General features: G+C 39.5%; 1 protein-coding gene across 7 annotated transcripts in view; it reads right to left on the reverse strand.

The window, feature by feature from the left end:
• The window catches only part of PPFIA2 (PTPRF interacting protein alpha 2), a 212,031-nt gene that overhangs the window by 46,989 nt on the left and 147,591 nt on the right, over window positions 1-17,451 (reverse strand). For 6 of the 7 annotated variants that reach the window (XM_072146496.1, XM_072146495.1, XM_072146501.1 and 3 more), the window contains 6 exons: window positions 11,229-11,312; window positions 9,573-9,704; window positions 7,790-7,852; window positions 7,196-7,287; window positions 6,154-6,289; window positions 2,620-2,840 (listed from right to left, as the gene is read on the reverse strand). In XM_072146496.1, coding sequence (XP_072002597.1) covers window positions 2,620-2,840; window positions 6,154-6,289; window positions 7,196-7,287; window positions 7,790-7,852; window positions 9,573-9,704; window positions 11,229-11,312 — 728 coding nt within the window. Of the gene's footprint in view, window positions 1-2,619; window positions 2,841-6,153; window positions 6,290-7,195; window positions 7,288-7,789; window positions 7,853-9,572; window positions 9,705-11,228; window positions 11,313-11,748; window positions 11,836-17,451 lie in introns of all 7 variants that reach the window. The other variant, XM_072146502.1, reaches the window with a different exon arrangement.

The following is a 17,451-nucleotide window of genomic DNA, read 5'->3' on the forward strand; positions in this document are numbered from 1 at the left end:
TATTAAGTATATGAGATAATATTCGGTTGAGCTAGCCAACTATGAATTGGGGAATGCAGCAAGTCTAATAATAGGGCAATTATCAGCCAAATGAACATTCGTGAACATGTCTTGCACGGATCTTTATCACATTAAAACATGTATCTAATCCCCCAACAAATGAGTGTATTCATGTTATTGATCGTGTTGCTCTTTGGTCAGTAGCATATCTTACCATGTAAAAGGGTTAGGACAGTGATGGTGAACCTTTTATTGACCGAGTGCCCAAAGTACAACCAAAATCCACTTATATAATCTGATGTGCCATTTTAAGCAGTAACTTATTGCTACCTATTCTTCCACTTCTTTAATTGTATCGGCCGCCTGAGGCCACCATACAGTTTAAAGAAAGTGGCCAAATCAATCTCTCATTATAGCTTTTCTCCAGGGTCTCTCTGTAGAGTTAGAATGGTGGGTCCAGCAGGAAGACCTTCAAAGATAATACACTTCTTTCAACACCTTCTCAATTTTCAAGCAGTTCCAAACAGCCAATGAAGTGTTGCTGTAAAATAGTGCTGAGCGCAGCATCTCATAAATTTCCCAGGACTGCAGGAAGATTTCATGGATTTGTTCCTGTTTGTTGAACTCAGTCCTGGGTTGATGGCCTGTGTGCCCACAGAAAGGGCTCTGAGTGCCACCTCTGGCACCAGTGCCATAGGTTCGCCATCACTGGGTTAGGAGAATGTGCTACCAACAAGTACAAATAAATGATCAGATACTTGGAAATGGTCAAATTATGATTCTTCCTTTTACTAAGAATGACTGCCATTTGTAAAAAGTGATAAATGGTCATTAACTTTTTAAAAAACTTTGCATAAATCGGAAGTACAGGCAGTACAAGGTTATGTACAGGATAGGTTCCATAGGTTTGTTCTTAAATTGAATTTGTATGTAAGTCAAAACTATATATTTTGTAATTGTAAATCTAGACAAAAATATTTTTTTTGCCTCCGTGACAATTGGAGTCTCAAAATTTTTTACTTTAATTGGGCCAAGGATTATCAATAATGCTTCATTACAGACACCTTACAGCTGCTTATTGCAGTCTGGGACTATAGTAAAGAATCCAGAGAGCTTCACCAGAGGTCACAGTGGTCAGGAGATCCATCTGTAACTAGGGCCTGTCTGTAATGTCGGGTGTTCTTATGTAGGAGACCGACTGTACAAATGATGACAAAAAGCTTTGCAATATATTTCTGCAAAGCAAAACTTCTTTCTCCTTTTAGTATCACTTTTCTTTTCCAACCTCCTATCTTCCTAATCTGCTGAATTCCAGCTCCAAAACAAGATGAACAGAATTTCAATGAGGTGTCAAATTATATAGCAGCTTTATTTGAGAAGGAGAAATGAGTGCCAGCAGCTAGGTCTCCACCCCCTCGCTTTGTGGCAACTGCAAAAACTACAGATTCAAGCTACCTGTATTTATGATAACTTGACTGTTTTCCTTAAAATCACTGCAGAATTTTGTCTCAATAGCAAGAAAACATGAGCTCATTAAAGGAAACCTACCACCACAAATCTACCTATAAAAGGTAGATTGGGTGGTAGGTGGATCAATGGGACGTGAGGATAGCCCTTTTAAGGGCTAATCCTCACGTCCCCACACTTTTTTGTTAACTTTTATTACACATATATTCAAATTTACTTATGCGGCTACTGGGGCGTGGAGTAGCCGCATCTGAGGTTACACGAGGCGGCTACTCCACGCCCCGGTAGCCACTTTACCCCTCCTACTCACCTATCTTCGGCGCGTAGCTGCGCACCCTCGCCCGGCGATCCTGCCGTCTGCGCATGCGCAGAAGAGCAGGCCCGCGCCTGTTTCGGAGCAGTGACCGCGCAGGCGCGTGCCTGCTCTTCTGCGCATGCGCAGATGGCAGGATCGCCGGACGAGGGTGCGCAGCTACGCGCCGAAGATGGGTGAGTAGGAGGGGTAAAGTGGCTACCGGGGCGTGGAGTAGCCGCCTCGTGTAACCTCAGATGCGGCTACTCCACGCCCCAGTAGCCGCATAAGTAAATTTGAATATATGTGTAATAAAAGTTATCAAAAAAGTGTGGGGACGTGAGGATTAGCCCTTAAAAGGGCTATCCTCACGTCCCATTGATCCACCTACCACCCAATCTACCTTTATAGGTAGATTTGTGGTGGTAGGTGCCCTTTAAGGTGGCAGATTACATAGAAGCTGTAAGTAGAAGGGAAAGGGAGCAGTGAGTCAAAGCAGCTAGATCTCCATCCCAGCTCTGAGACAGCATCACACAACAAATACAGACTATATAGGGATGAACAGTTGATAAAAGAAGATTACATAATGCGTAATGACCCAAAACTCCTTATGTTAATACACTAAAGCGTTAATTTCTGCAAAGTTTGTGAAAGGTGGGGTATTCTTGAACAAGTGCATATACATTGACATATACATTCTTTACTTTTATTTAAATCACTTTGGACTGATTTTAACTTTTTTGTTCCTTTCACATATAATGTATTTATTCCCAAAACCTGAAAAAAACTAGAACAGGTGTAGGAAAAAAGCTAAAGTATACAACAAATACAATAGATGTAGCAGACATTAAAACAGGTACCTTATTTCTTTATTGATGGCATCTAGCTGCTCTTGAAGCATCATGGCCAATGTCTGAGCATCAGAATGTCCACCTGGTGACAAAAGGTCCATGGAACTGAAAATAGTTTCACGGTCATCGTCATCTATGTCAGACATCTCCGTGTCACTTTCAAATGTGTGACTGCTAAGGACCCCGAGTTGCTGGGTTCTATTCCATTCATGATCTCCAAGAGACTTCACCTATATGATTTGAAAAAAAAAAGAGTTTATCTTGATCTATTGGTAGTGTTCTACTGCTCTGGGCTGCCTTGTTTTCTGAACATTTATGAAGAGAAGCACTATAGTTGCAAACTGAATCTTCCAGACCTCAATCCCACCACCTCTAGTATAAACATGATTGAAGAGCACTATACTGTATAAGTAGAGATGAGCGAGTATACTCGTCCGAGTATACTGCTATTAGCATACTCGGACAGGCTCGTTACTCGGACAAGTATTTCCCCTGCTCGCGATCGAGCATTAAATTAAGTGAAGAACAGTGAAGAACAGTGTTTTTATTGTTTAATAAAATATTACAGATGTTTCCTGATGTTTTGCTTGTAAGAACACATTGAAATAACACTATTCTTCACTTTCCATGTGTGCGCGTGTGTCTCCCGCTAGGTTCGGAGATGTTCGAAACATCTGGAATGTGAAGAATATTGTTCTTTCAATGTGTTCTGCACTTAAATGGTCCTGTATTCACTGTTTTTAATGTTTTAATTCTATTCTTCACTTTGCAGATGTGCGCGCGTCTCCCGATAGGTTCGGAGATAGGCGTGCACATCTGCAAAGTGAAGAATAGAATTAAAACATTAAAAACAGTGAATACAGGACCATTTAAGTGCAGAACACATTGAAAGAATAATATTCTTCACATTCCAGATGTTCTGAACATCTAACTTAGCGGGAGACACGCACACACACCTGGAAAGTGAAGAATAGTGTTATTTCAATGTGTTCTAACAAGCAAAACATCATGAAACATCTGTTAATGTAATGATAAATGTAAGCCTTATGAATGAGATGTCCCCCAGACTTCTAGTGCTGACATACAGGAAGGGATATTAACATTAGCAGTTTGCAATATGGTCCCTGCTCTCTTCATTAAAGGACACCTGTCATCAGGTCTCTGTCACTATTTCTGTCACTACTACCTGTTGGAGCAGCCTTTATCTAGTTAATTCATACATTAATCATTATAAAATCATCTATTCTTCATTATGTAAATGAGGCTGGTCACACGGTCAGAGGCAGTGATGTCACCCCTGTTCCCCCTCCCCTCTCCTCCCACTGCTCAGGTCTGTGTGTAATGTATAGTAAAGCATTGCTAGTGTATCTGCTGACATGCTGCATCCTCCCAATACACAGAGACACAGACATCAGCTACCCAAGTACCTGACATGTTCTGCTATATACATGGCTGCATCCTGGAGCTGTTGTATCTTTCACATACACACACACACCTGCACACACAGGCTGCAGGAGGCGTGGCCATCAACAAGCACATGGAGCAGCTGTCAATCAAGCACTGGGGGTGTGGCTGTATCTCCCACTCATGAATAAGCTGGACAGCTTGAATATGCTAATGACTCATTGGACATTTTACAGGTCATTTGCATACAGCTTTAGGACCTCATTGCTAAGGTTTACAGGCATGTAGAGGGACAATGAAGTGATAGAGGCAATACTTTCTATTGGCAGCTTATGAAAATATATTTAGTTTAGGGGGGTTATTTTGCATGACGGGTTCTCTTTAATCCATCTGTTTCCCATAGCTGACTACAGCCAGCGCTCCCATGCCCATAAAGAGACTCAGTACTGTTGAATCTGTTGTCAGCTGATTAGATTTTTCTGATGCCCTCATATTTGGAATGGCACACAGGTTTCACTGCATTCATCCAAGGAACCACATTAAGAAGAAGAATAGGACAACTGTACAGCTACTGCACATGATGGGTAGCTGTACAATCAGCCAGACTGGCAGCTACTGTGCAAGGTGGGCAAATACACATTAAATATACTTAAGTATAAGTTGACTAGAGTTTAAGCTGAGATACCTAATTTTAACACAAAAAAATGGGAAAACCTATTGACTCGAGTATAAGCCGAGGGTAGGAAATGCATTGGTCACAGCCTCCCAATATATAGCCAGCCAGCCCACTGCAGTATATAGCCTGCCCGCCGCTCTAGTATATAGCCTGCCAGCCCCTTGTAGTATATAGCCTGCCAGCCCCCTGTAGTGTATAGCCTACCCGCCCCCTGTAGTATATAGCCTGCCAGCCCCCTGTAGTATATAGCTTGCTTGCCGAGTTATAGTAAAAAAATTAGCACTGTACTCATCTTTCCTATGTCCGTAGGTCTTCTTCTGTTTACGATGCTCCGGTGCCTCCTGGGATCATTTGAGTCCTTCAACTACTCTTCGGCTTTTCTTGGAATCGTTCTGCTCCTCTTAGGGTCTTTACACTTGGCACACAATTACCCCAGCCACTGCACCAACGTCATTGTTTGTGAGCCGCTAACATCGAGAGGGGACCGGAAGAGGAGCGTAACGACCCGAAGAGGAGCCAAAGAGGAATGGAAGAACCCGAAGAGGACCTGAAGGACTTAAGGAGGCACCAGAGCATCGGAAGCAGATGAGCACCTACAGGGGACGTCGGAAAGGTGAGTACAATGTTAATTTTTTTGTGCTGAAAAACTCGGCTTATATTCAGTTATAAACAGTAAAAAATAAAAAAACAGCAGCATCTGCAAAAGCCCTTTACTCACCTGCCCCTTTTAATAGGGGTGTCCTTACTTGTCACTGGTTACTCTGATGCAGTACTGACATAAATCCATGTATCATGCCAGTGCAAACATCACTGCTGAGGTCATTAATAGATTGTAATGGTCATGTAGAGGTTTGTCATACTACAGTCTTTCACAGTATTACATGGGATTTTTTACAGTTTGTGGAACTGCAGGTAAGTTTCAAGTTCCAATGAGCCAGGAAAGACCATTGTCTTTAGACAGTATTACATCCTGAGGCCATTGTATGGAACTATTGTGTACACCTTTAAAGGAAATCTACCACCAGGATGAAGGATTGTAAACCCAGCACACTGTCATACTGGTGTGGGCCCTCTCTGGCAGGATCTGCTCTCATTGACACTTCTTATGCCCTGGTTTTTAAGAAAAATGTATTAAAAACTATGTAAATGAGCCTGGGGGTCTCCAGTCTCCATTAACAACCTGGACCTGGAGCCCCTCGGGCTCATTTTCATAATTTTAAAAGCCAGAATAAGATGCTTAAGTAAGAATGGATCCTGCCAGAGGGGGCGCACACCAGTCATTGTCAGTCAGATACCAGTCAGACACCATGTCAGTGTGCTTGGTTTACAATCTTTCATTCTGGTGGGAGATGTCCTTTAAGTTGTCTTTTACACTAAACACAAGATCACAACGATATAAAGATGACATCAAAATCTAAAGATTTAAAGAAAATCTAAAATGCATAGAAAGAAACATTACATACCTTAGGTTCTTCACGTCTTATTCCCATTCTTCCCCTACGTGGCCTTCTAATAACTTTTGTTGATCGATAATCAGGCTGTGAATCTACCAATGAACCCACCGAGTACCTCAAATCTGCTGAAGTGTCTAAGTGAGGCCTATGAAAAAAACAAAACTATCATATTTTGGAAGTGTTATCCCCTTAATGATCATGTCTGAGTGTTGTAGTATCTTGCAGACATTATGGGTTAACAGACTTTTACTTTTAGGGTTATATAATTATTTACATTTTTCTAGGATTTTTCAAATAAAGTGGGTTTTTTTGCAATCTACTGTATAGAACTTAGTTTTTCTAATTTGGAAATTGATACTAAAATAATATTAAAATCACTTAAAGTTACTATTGTATTATATTTTCGTATATTTTATTGTCGCAGGCAGAACCAGGTTGAAAGGGTTGGCCATTTTACCTCATGTCTTTTGTAAAGTGTGAGTACGTGTGGTGGACAGGATGTTAGGTAATTTACCAATATACATCTACTAATAGTTCTGCTCTGTTTTCTTGATATGTGAAGTGAAGCCTCCTGTCTTTACCTCATCAGCCAGACATTCCTGTCCATAAAATGGCCACAGATTGAGGGTCATGTGATCTCTATCTGGCCATGAACAATTGCCCTGCCAAGACCTTGATCTTATATTCATTAAAACTTTCATAAGGTCCTGTCAGGGCGATTGTTCATGAATAGACCACATGACCCTCCATCTGCAGCCATTTTATGGACAGGAATATTTGGCTGATGAGTTAAAATACAGGAGGCTTCACTTTACATATCATAAAAGCTGTGCACATATAATATATTTATTTGGTAAATTACCTAATATCCTGCCCCAAAACATATTACAAAAAACATGAGGTAAAGTGGCCAACCCCTTTAAGGAAGAATACAAATGAAAATCCAAATAGACTGCGTGTGTAACAACAACTAAAAATCTATTACTTCACCCCAATACATTCCCAAATTGAAAGCCCTTTCTACCTCAACCTTCATTTCGCCATAAAATACCTTGTTAAAGTTGGTTCTATTAATGACCCAGTTCGCAGCTTCATCTGGTCAAGCTCTGCTCTAAGTTTTTGGATTTCTTCTGCTAATCTCTCCTTTGTAAAAAAAAATGTTAAAAACATATTGAATGTAAAGTTTGGCCATTTATTGAGTTGTGTTTTTATGATACATATTGGGGCAGATTTATCAAGTGTCATAAGGTAAGTACAGCGTTAGACTCAACAGGGTTTATTAAAGTGTCTAATGCTGGATGATAAATCTGTTGTAGTAAAAGATTGTCTAGTTCTACTTTGCACCTCCTATTAGTTGGCTTAGTTTACACCAGAAAATTGGGACAAAATTCTAAAAAATAATTAGCATTTTTTTGGTGCATAGATTTTTTGGAGAAAAGCCATTGCCCCTTTACATCAGCCCACCCTTTTGTCTTACTAATAGTAAAAGTGCTTGAAAACTGTCTAAAACCTTTGATAAATATGGCACAGACAGTTTTTGGTGCACATTATGACCATGCACATGAATGATATCATAAACAGTTTGATAAATCTGCCCCAGTGTATATACATTTATGATGTGATGAAAAATTGATACCGCACTTACTTTGTCATGTAAACATTCTTCTAATTGTTTTCTGTAATTTTCTGAGTCCTGAAGTAAAATATTCTGCAAAAGACCAAAAAATAGTAAATATGAGCAAAAACAGAAAAAAAGGACACTTAAACAGTTTATTTCAGTGGAAAATAAATGAGCAATTGTGTGACAATTCAGGCAACAATTATTAACTGTGTGTGGGAATAAAGATAAATATATATAAAGTAAGGGGTCTAAAGTCTTAAAATTACAGGGTTTGTAGACAAGACAGATAGCATTACAATTAGAGGTGAGCAGAGCTCCCGTTCCTGTTCAGTGTTCAGGTTCGGTCGATTGGTGGATGAATATGGCAGCCAATATGGCAGATGAACACCCCTAGCTACTAGACTTGGCTATGATTGGCTAGGGGAACTCCCCCTGGCCAATCATAGCCATGGCCTCAATCAGGCAATACGGCAAGATTGGGCAGTCGAACCCAAAAAGCTTAACCCAAAGGGAGGTCCGCTTATCTCTAATTACAACACAATGTAACAACTCCATAGTAATTAAATCTAACACAGTTACATCTTCTTTACATCTGCATGCCATAGATTTCAGCGAGTCATCCCCAGACTATTGGTGCCCATGGTGATAAGGCTGCTGTAAAGCAAAGTACTAGATGCCGCTAATATAGCTCAGGCAAGATAACAGCTCCATAATCATGATACAAAATAAAATATACACTATGAAAATATGTACAGGTTTGAAAAAAATGATATCTTTATCATTAGTTAAACTGGTGACACATTCCCGATGAATAAATCTGGACAATAGCACTTCAAATCAATCTGAATATTTACTAGTAAATGGTATTTACATCATGTTCAGCAGGAATATATCAGGTCCTGGCTTTGTGTAGCAGCTGGAAGAATGGACTGTTCTAACATCAGGAGACCATTTTCCTTGGGGGCTTTTCTGATGGAAAGTTACATGATGCTTCTGAAGCCGCTCAACATTTCTTTTCTTTACACTGACTTGTACACATTAATCAGTGTTTTGTGTGATATTTAGTTTGCATGCTTCATCAGATTATTCCAGGTGTTTCCACCAAAGTGAGTATAGATTAGACGTGACAAGAAGCAGACACTGGCCGCATGTTCTACATGTACAGCCATGTGCCATTATCCTGCTGATGGTTTTGCTTATTACAAAACTTTATAGGAGGTTTGTGCATTATAGTCAATGAATTGTTTGGGATATTATGAACACGGACAGTAAGATCTAATGTGTGAAGCATTTATTGTCTGTTTAGACTTTACGCTAAATTCCTGGTACATCCGTTTCCGATAGATCATAGCAAACCATTCTAAAAGAAGGCGTACGAATGGTGGACATTATTGCCCAATGGAAACTTTATATTCAAGTTTAAAGGGGTTTTCCCTGGCTGCTCCGGGCATCTCGGGAAGCAACAAGGGGTCTGAGTAGGGTAGATCTTGTTCTCTTGATTTGTGGGAGACCACTAGTCAGGAAGTTAGGCCCTGTTTTGTGAATAGGGCCTAACTTGTTTCATGGGAAAACCCCTTTAAATGTACGCTAGCTCTTCTGGTATGCTTTTACTTTTTAAAAACTACTTGTATTACGTGGCCTTCTAATAACTTTTGTTGATCGATAATCAGGCTGTGAATCAACTCAATATAAAGTTCTAAAAATGGATGCTCCGGATTTGTTTAATAGGGATTGCAAGACTATTTTACTATAAGGAGATTTGTCTCTTGGAAAAAATAAGCTCCAATACAAAATTAGCAGCAGTTACCTTGTCTTCTAGTGCAGCCATTCGTTCTTTTAAGTGCAACTGCAAGCGTTCATTGGATTCTGTAAGAAGTCTATCTACTGTATCAGAAAGCCTTTTGTTGTGTTCTTCATTCATTTTCTCTCTTTGACGAGCCTACATGATATAATGAAAAAAAACTTAAGACATAGAAAAGCTTCAGGTATCATAAGTCATCTATTAGTCTGACAGAGTTAAGTCTCGTGAAATATAGAGTAACCTTTAGGCAATATGGGGGACATTTATTTGGGCTTCTATGCCATTAAAACTGCATAGAAGCCCTGAAATTATTATTTCCCCATTCACTCCATCTCCATGCCATTCCGGTCCCGCACCTGAGCACTCGCTGAAGTTGGCGAAATTTCATTATTAAAATTCGCATTCTGCATATATTTCTATGCCAGGTAGAAAATAAGCATTGCACAGTCCGGCCGACGTATAAATCAAGAGGAACCTCTCAATGTATCCGGCAGTGCCAGAAGTGCGGGGACATCTTCATACGCCGTAGGCTTTAGCATTTTCTGTTTTCGGCTCCCCTCATCCCAAAGGCCAGAACTTTCTTATTTTTCCCCTGATATGTATGAGGACTTGTTTTCAACAGGACAATTTGTATTTCCTCCAGGCACCATTTCATATTTCTTGCAATGTATTGGAAAGCTAGAAAAAAATTTGTGACGAAATTAACCAAAAACTTTGTAGCGCCATATTTTTACAGGCTCTGTTTTTTTTTTGTTTCACTGGCTCAAATGAAACCCTTTATTCTTTTGGTCAGTACATTTATACAGAGATTTCTAGAAGGTGAGTAAGGTGTTATTTTATGTGCTGATGTGAAATGAGTTTTTGATCACTTTACCTTTTTATTTTTACTATTTTTTTTCAAACCCTTAAGGCCTTATTTTTTTGGAGATAGCAAACTGATCTATTGACTTCTATGGGTCTTTTCACATGTCTGTTTGTTTTCATTGATGTGCAGACCGTGTGAATAAATTTCAGCATGCTCTATTTTATTCTCATATGCAGACTATGAACTTACATGGAAGCCATGGATCTGCAAAAAAGAAGGACGGCACACGGATTACATCTAAATATAACAAAACCAGATGCGGGCACAATATAGACAGATATCACATGCCCGCATGTGTGAATGAGCCGTTATGAAGTTTGAATTTCACATGGTCTAATCACTACAATATACTGCAATGCAACTGTCTGACAATAGACTGTCTATGCTAATAAGAAGAGAGGGACAGTAGGGATTGAAAAATAACAGCACTGATTGCTGTGGTGATTGATGGTTGCTAGAGAGTAAATGCCAACTACATCAGTTAATGACAAGTATTAAATGGTGCAAATAGTTGTCATTGATAGAGGTGCACACAACCTGGGCGAAGAACACGGTCGGGTGGAGAAGGAAGGGAGAGCGTTCCTCCCCTCTCCATAGGAAAATGAGGCCAAAACCAGGTCCTGCTCTTTATTTTGTGGCAAGGCCACATGGCTCGGTAGCTCTGCGGTAAAACACAGATCATGGCGCCCAATACAGTGATAAAAATAGAGCCTAATTTTGAGGATACAAAATTCAGTTGTAAGCCAAACAGCAATAAGTACCATTTATTTCACACTATATTGAACTATTATACATACCCTCTGAAGTTCTTGATTCTTTTCTTCAAGCTGTGTTTCTAGATGCCTCATTCTTTCCTCGATGTTCCCATGTCTTTCCTCTGCCTATGCAAAAAACACAAGGAGTTGACTTGAAATATGAGTAATTATGTAGTTGAGGAGTTCCTCAAGAAAGGTACAAGACAAAAGCAGGCTACTACTAACTGCAAACTCACTCTAGTAAAATAATAGTGTAGAAGCAGGCAGCTGGACAGCATTGCTTGAAATGTGTCAGCTAATAGAGGCCTGCGACATCCAAGCACTAGCAGTACTTTGGGTTTATTTATGAGCAATGAAGTCAGCCAAATGTAACATGCAGCCTGTTCATGGTTTGAACACAAACCTCGTATTGGAAATCATAAGCCCCTAAAGCACTTTACTGCATGATGGTTGATTATCAATAATTAAAGTATAAAATAAAATAAAAAAAACAAAGGATTAAATGAAAATAAAATCAGATGGATTCTAATCAGCAACAGAAAGTAAAGTCCTGTAGGACTACCTTCCTACGTATGGAGGTCATTTCTTGTAGCTTAGCTTCCATAACATATTGATAATCATCAGATGAGGTAGAAGAAGTTGCATCAGACTAACAAGTCAAGGAAAAGGAGAGGGACAAAGTTGATAAAACCAGAATAAAAGGCCACGAAAGATTAAAGAAAATGGCACAAGATGCTTAAAAGAAAAAACATGTGACAATGCAAATTCTAGCAATAACGGACAAAAATTAATAAAGAACTAAATAGAAAAGTGAAGTAATTGAAGGCTAAAATAACAAAATGATGTGTTTTTTTATGCGAGTGCCAATTTCTGGTGCAATATTCCTCAAGTTCTGTTCACATTCATGCTCTGCCTCAGGGTTTACACCCTTTTTATTATTGTCATAGGCAGGATCTCATTGTTTTTTAATTTGTTTCATTGTCAATTTACTTGTTTCTAATCTGTTACTGGATGAAAGCTATCATGGAAGCTCCTGTATATCTAACAGATACCTGTAAATCCTAATGGACTGCATTGACATTAATGAGATCCAAGGGGGGGATTTTGCTCCCTTGAGAGCAAGAATGTAGTTCCTATTTTTTCCATCAAGGAAGCAGCACACACTGACATAAATACAAGCAGAGACCAATTAATGGAAATGTGAACAGGGCTCCAGAATACAGAATCATGAGGAACACTTTTTTTTATTTTTCTTCATTGTTACTGACTGCTAAGATGTAATGGCTTCCATCAAAGTATTTAGGTAAATAGGTCACAGTCAAGTATTGACACTAGTGAACATTGAGTGAAAAAGTGAAAGACAAGAAAACAGAAAACTGGTGACCACAGTCTTGTGTGTCCCTCTGTTTGCCACTTTTCAGAAATGTTACTGTGCCACTGAGTAATTTTTTCATTAGGAAGAGTTAACGCTCTTCTCTGGTAACTCCAGGCAGATGCATGAATGTTACGGACATGCTTTGTGACAGGTACAGAGTAATGCCGGTACATGTAGTAGAGTAATGAACTAAGATTTCAAATATTCATTTTTATTTCTGTCCATTATGGCATTTCGGAGAATTTCCTATGAGGCAGTTGGTGCACTAAGGTCATGTCATGAGCACCCTGAGCTATTCCTGCCTGGACTACTATCCTTTCCATCAGATAAGAAAGATATTTGGTTTGTGAGAAGCACTGGGTGAATGGAATAAGAATAATAACTGGGTGAATGGAATAATTAAGGGTGATCAAGCAGTGTTCTGGGTACTGAGGACACAACATTTTTGCACCAACTGGCTAAGTAGCATAAAGATTAAACTGGGAATATCTTGTAAATGGCATGGTAGATAGAAGTATGAAGGTATGTTGGGAACCACAGTGAACTACAACGTGCTGCCAGTATATTATAAGTAGACCACATTGTAGCCAAAAAGCCTAAATCATTATTGTACAGTATTTTTCGAACTAAAAGGCCCACCGGAATATAAGGCGCACCATCAATAAATGCCTGCTAAAATGCCTAGGTTCATATATATGGCGCACCGGATTATAAGGCGCACCTGATTATAAGGATGAATGACCAGCAGGTGGCAGACCTGTGCACAGTTCAAGGCAGCTATTGTCTGTAAGTACGGTTCATATATAAGGTGCACTGATCTATAAGGCGCATCTTTGATTTTGAGTAAATCAAAGGATTTTTTTTGTGCGCCTTATAGTCCGAAAAATACAGTAGTAAACTTTGTAATACATTTAATTTAATGCAATTTAAATGTTAAATGCAAACATATTTCTTTGTCCTGTTTTTTTCATCCTTCCTTCTGGCTTTTTGAACTTTGTTATGTATCAGCTTTTACTCCTCTGATGACAGGTAAGAAGAAGCTGATAAAGTTTCAAATTAATTAATTCTTTACAAAAAGTTTGTGTATTACTTTCCTACAGAGCTTAATTATCAAATGAAATATTCTCTAGGTATGTAAAGAATTAAAGTTTTGCACCTTGTCTTTGACTAGAACAGTAATTTATGAAAAAATTAATTGTAGTTTTTTCATGTATCGTTCAAAGATGGGAACCATTTTTTTTGTGTATACTCCTAATTAAGCTTGAATTTAGTTAAAAATCTACCTATTCTTTGAAAAAACTTGATAAAAATCAGTAGTTCATAAAGTGTGACAGTAGGAAGGTAGGATGATAAGATTAAGTATGAACAGTGTTTTGCTGCGATGAGACATATTACAACATTTCTTGTGATCACTTGTACTATTATTTATACAAAGTGTGCTCAAAATGAATCCCAATGAACGGACTTTGAATTCTCTTAAAAACTATTTAATACATTATTGTGACAATCTAAAAAAAACACATAAAAGCTGCAATTCACAAACAAATCATGGTCAACCACACCAACAACAATACAGAATACCATATTTTATTAAAGCTAGGGGACCTTATTTTTTCTGTACCCTGACCCTTTTTTTTTCTTTCCTCTCCGTTTCCTTCTGCCAGGGGAAGTGAGGGGAGAGGGAGTATTGGTATCACATATACCGTATATACTCGTGTATAAGCCGAGTTTTTTAGCACAATAAATGTGCTGAAAAACGTCCCCTCGGCTTATACACAAGTCAATACCGTAAAAAATACTTAAAAAATAATAAACTTATATATTCACCCTCCGGTGGCCCCGATGAGCAGCGCTGCTCCCCCGATGTCCGCGACGCTTGTCTTCAGGCGTCCGCGCCGCTTGTCTTCAGGCTTCCGCGCCGCTTGTCTTCAGGCTTCCGCGCCGCTTGTCTTCAGGCTTCCGCGCCGCTTGTCTTCAGGCTTCCGCGCCCGTCTTTCTTCTGCGTCATACTAGGCGCCGGTTGGGAGAGAGCAATGGCGGCGCCTAGCAGGAGAAAGAAGACGGGCGCAGAAGCCTGAAGACAAGCGGCGCGGACGCCTGAAGACAAGCGGCGCGGACGCCTGAAGACAAGCGGCGCGGACGCCTGAAGACAAGCAGCGCGGACATCGGGGGAGCAGCGCTGCACATCGGGACCACCGGAGGGTGAGTATATGTTTTTTTTTTTTTTTTATGCTGGGGGCAAGCTGTATACCACTGGGGGCAAGCTGTATACCACTGGGGGCAGGCTGTATACCACTGGGGGCAGGCTGTATACTACTGGGGGCAAGCTGTATACTACTGGGGGAAGGCTGTATACTACTGGGGGCAAACTGTATACTACTGGGGGCAGGCTGTATACTACTGGGGGCAAACTGTATACTACTGGGGGCAGGCTGGGCTGGCTGTATACTATAGGGGGCGGGTTGGCTATATACTGGGGGGGTCTTTGACCAATGCATTTCCCATCCTCGGCTTATACTCGAGTCAATAGTTTTTGCTAGTTTTTGGTGGTAAAATTAGTGGTCTCGCCTTATACTCGGGTCGGCTTATACTCGAGTATATACCTTATGTGTTGGTGGATATGTTGGATTTTTAAGAGATGCAAGTGACTTCACTGATACATATATTGTGTGTGTTTAAATTTTTTAAAAACAATAAAGATTTCTAAGTAAAAAAAAAGCTAGGGGCCTTCTTTTTTCTGTCCCCTGTGAGACTCACCACAAACCTCACTATACTATACATATATATATATATAAAATGTAATATTTAATAATATATATATAGTTTTTTCCCCTATATTCCTATTGTATGTTAAAAAACTGAGATGCAGGAAAACTGCTAATGGGCAATAAAGTTCCCAATTTCATATAAATCCCCAAAATGTTTCAATACTTACTTTGTTTACTAGTCCCATCTGATAGATCAGTAAGTGGTATGTGCACTTGGTAATTGAGTGGTTGCCTTGGAGAGAGCACTTCTTGACTCATTCCACAGCGTTAGCAATTAGATCTTTATAGACATAGTCTGAGAAGCTGCATCATGACCTTTACAGGCTTACTCCCTCTATGAACTACAGAAGTCATGTTTGCTATCCTTCTACCTTATTCTACATTTGAGGACATTTGTATTGTTATGTAGCCAGACATTCTAAAATACCAAAAGGCATTTACTGATAAGTTAATGGTACATTTTTAGTTTTAGTGCTATATCACAGCCCTATGTAACTACCTTGTGCAGTCATCATGACATTATCATTCCTGGCAATCAATTGTCTGTAGACATAGTCTACAAAATGTAATTTTCTTCTACAGGGACTTTGTGTTCTTATAAATAGATAATGGTACTGAGGGACCTCCACTAAATGGCAACTACTTATAGGCTAAATAGACAGGATTTGTCCTGAATGGAAATCATTAATGCATGCAATGAGTTACGAATAAGACATTTATACATTAAATAGGATTAAACAGTTTAGTTTTTTTGCACTGAAGACAATTATGACCTGTACACAGATTGGACATGATTATGGGGACCTGCAGGTTCACCAGGTGACTATCATTCCAGTTACTTTTATTGTATTGCCTTATCATACAAGTAAATGGAGCAGTAGGCATACATGTGCATCACCACTGCTCCTTTCACCTACTTAAAGGGAACCAAATTTTAACAAATACAGCCAGTGACAGGTTCTCATAGAGACCTATTAACTAACGGACACCATCACTCACTTCTGCTCCTCCATAACCCTTCAAGCAAGCTTGCTGTGATTTCAAGTGATCAGATACATACATGGTGTTGATTTTGAAAACGTTAGTGAGTAAAGGACCTTCGAAGACATAACCTGATCACATGACAAGAAGTGCTAAATGGCGAGAAAGAGGCATAGGGAGGAGTAGAAGTGAATAAGGACCGGAGGGGCCACTGGATTTGGCCTAGCAGGACAGGCTACCTCTGACTCACTGCTGCATCTGGTTGCATGCCAGGTAAGATAAATTTGATTTTATGATGATGTGAAGGAAGGGTGGCATTTACCTAATAGGGTTCTAGGAGAACCTTTCGCTAGCTCCATTTGCGAAAAATGTGGTGACAGGTTCACTTTAATATAACAGTCCAACATAAAAGTAAAGTAAATGGAGCGGTGGTCATTCATGAAGACTGCTCCATTCACAAGGGGTTTTGGCGGGTTCCTTTTCAAGTGATCTCTGTCCCAAATTGCTCCAGCAAAGTTTCATCTTCCTTACAAGGTAGAAATTAAAGTGCCCAATTCATTAAAGGCATGTACATTATTTTATCAAGATGTATCAAACTTATCATTATGCACACACCAATTTGCTGAATTAAGTCTGCTGGCCAAATACAAGAGAAAATACAGTTTATACAAAGTGTAAGGGCCATAGACACCTTCTTGTGTCTCCTAATCTGTCCCTTATTAACAAAATGTGTAACTAATGCTAATTATTACACACAACACATTATAAAGTGAATAATTAACAAAGAGAGTAAATTTCTCATGAGCAAATTAAATAGAAACAAGAAATTATCCTAAAATTTGGGAAGAATTATAAAAGTGTCAATGCCTAGACCAATGCAAAGTTCAACTACACAGGATTATTGTCAGACATATCATGCTGGATGATTTATCTGGAGTAGTTTACGATTTTGGAGTCTACTTTAAACCAACTATTTTAGCACGTCTAGTTTCTGACTGGATTTTCCGGCACACAGACTAAGCCACGTTTCCATTCTTCATGCCTTTTTTTTTTGCGAAACTGCCCGAAAATAGTCCAAACCACTTAAAGAAATGTGGCTCAAGCCAATTCAGGTGCCAATGACTCCAGAATTCTGGCATAG

This window comes from Engystomops pustulosus, chromosome 4 (assembly GCF_040894005.1).
Source record: "Engystomops pustulosus chromosome 4, aEngPut4.maternal, whole genome shotgun sequence".
NCBI lineage: Eukaryota > Metazoa > Chordata > Amphibia > Anura > Leptodactylidae > Engystomops > Engystomops pustulosus.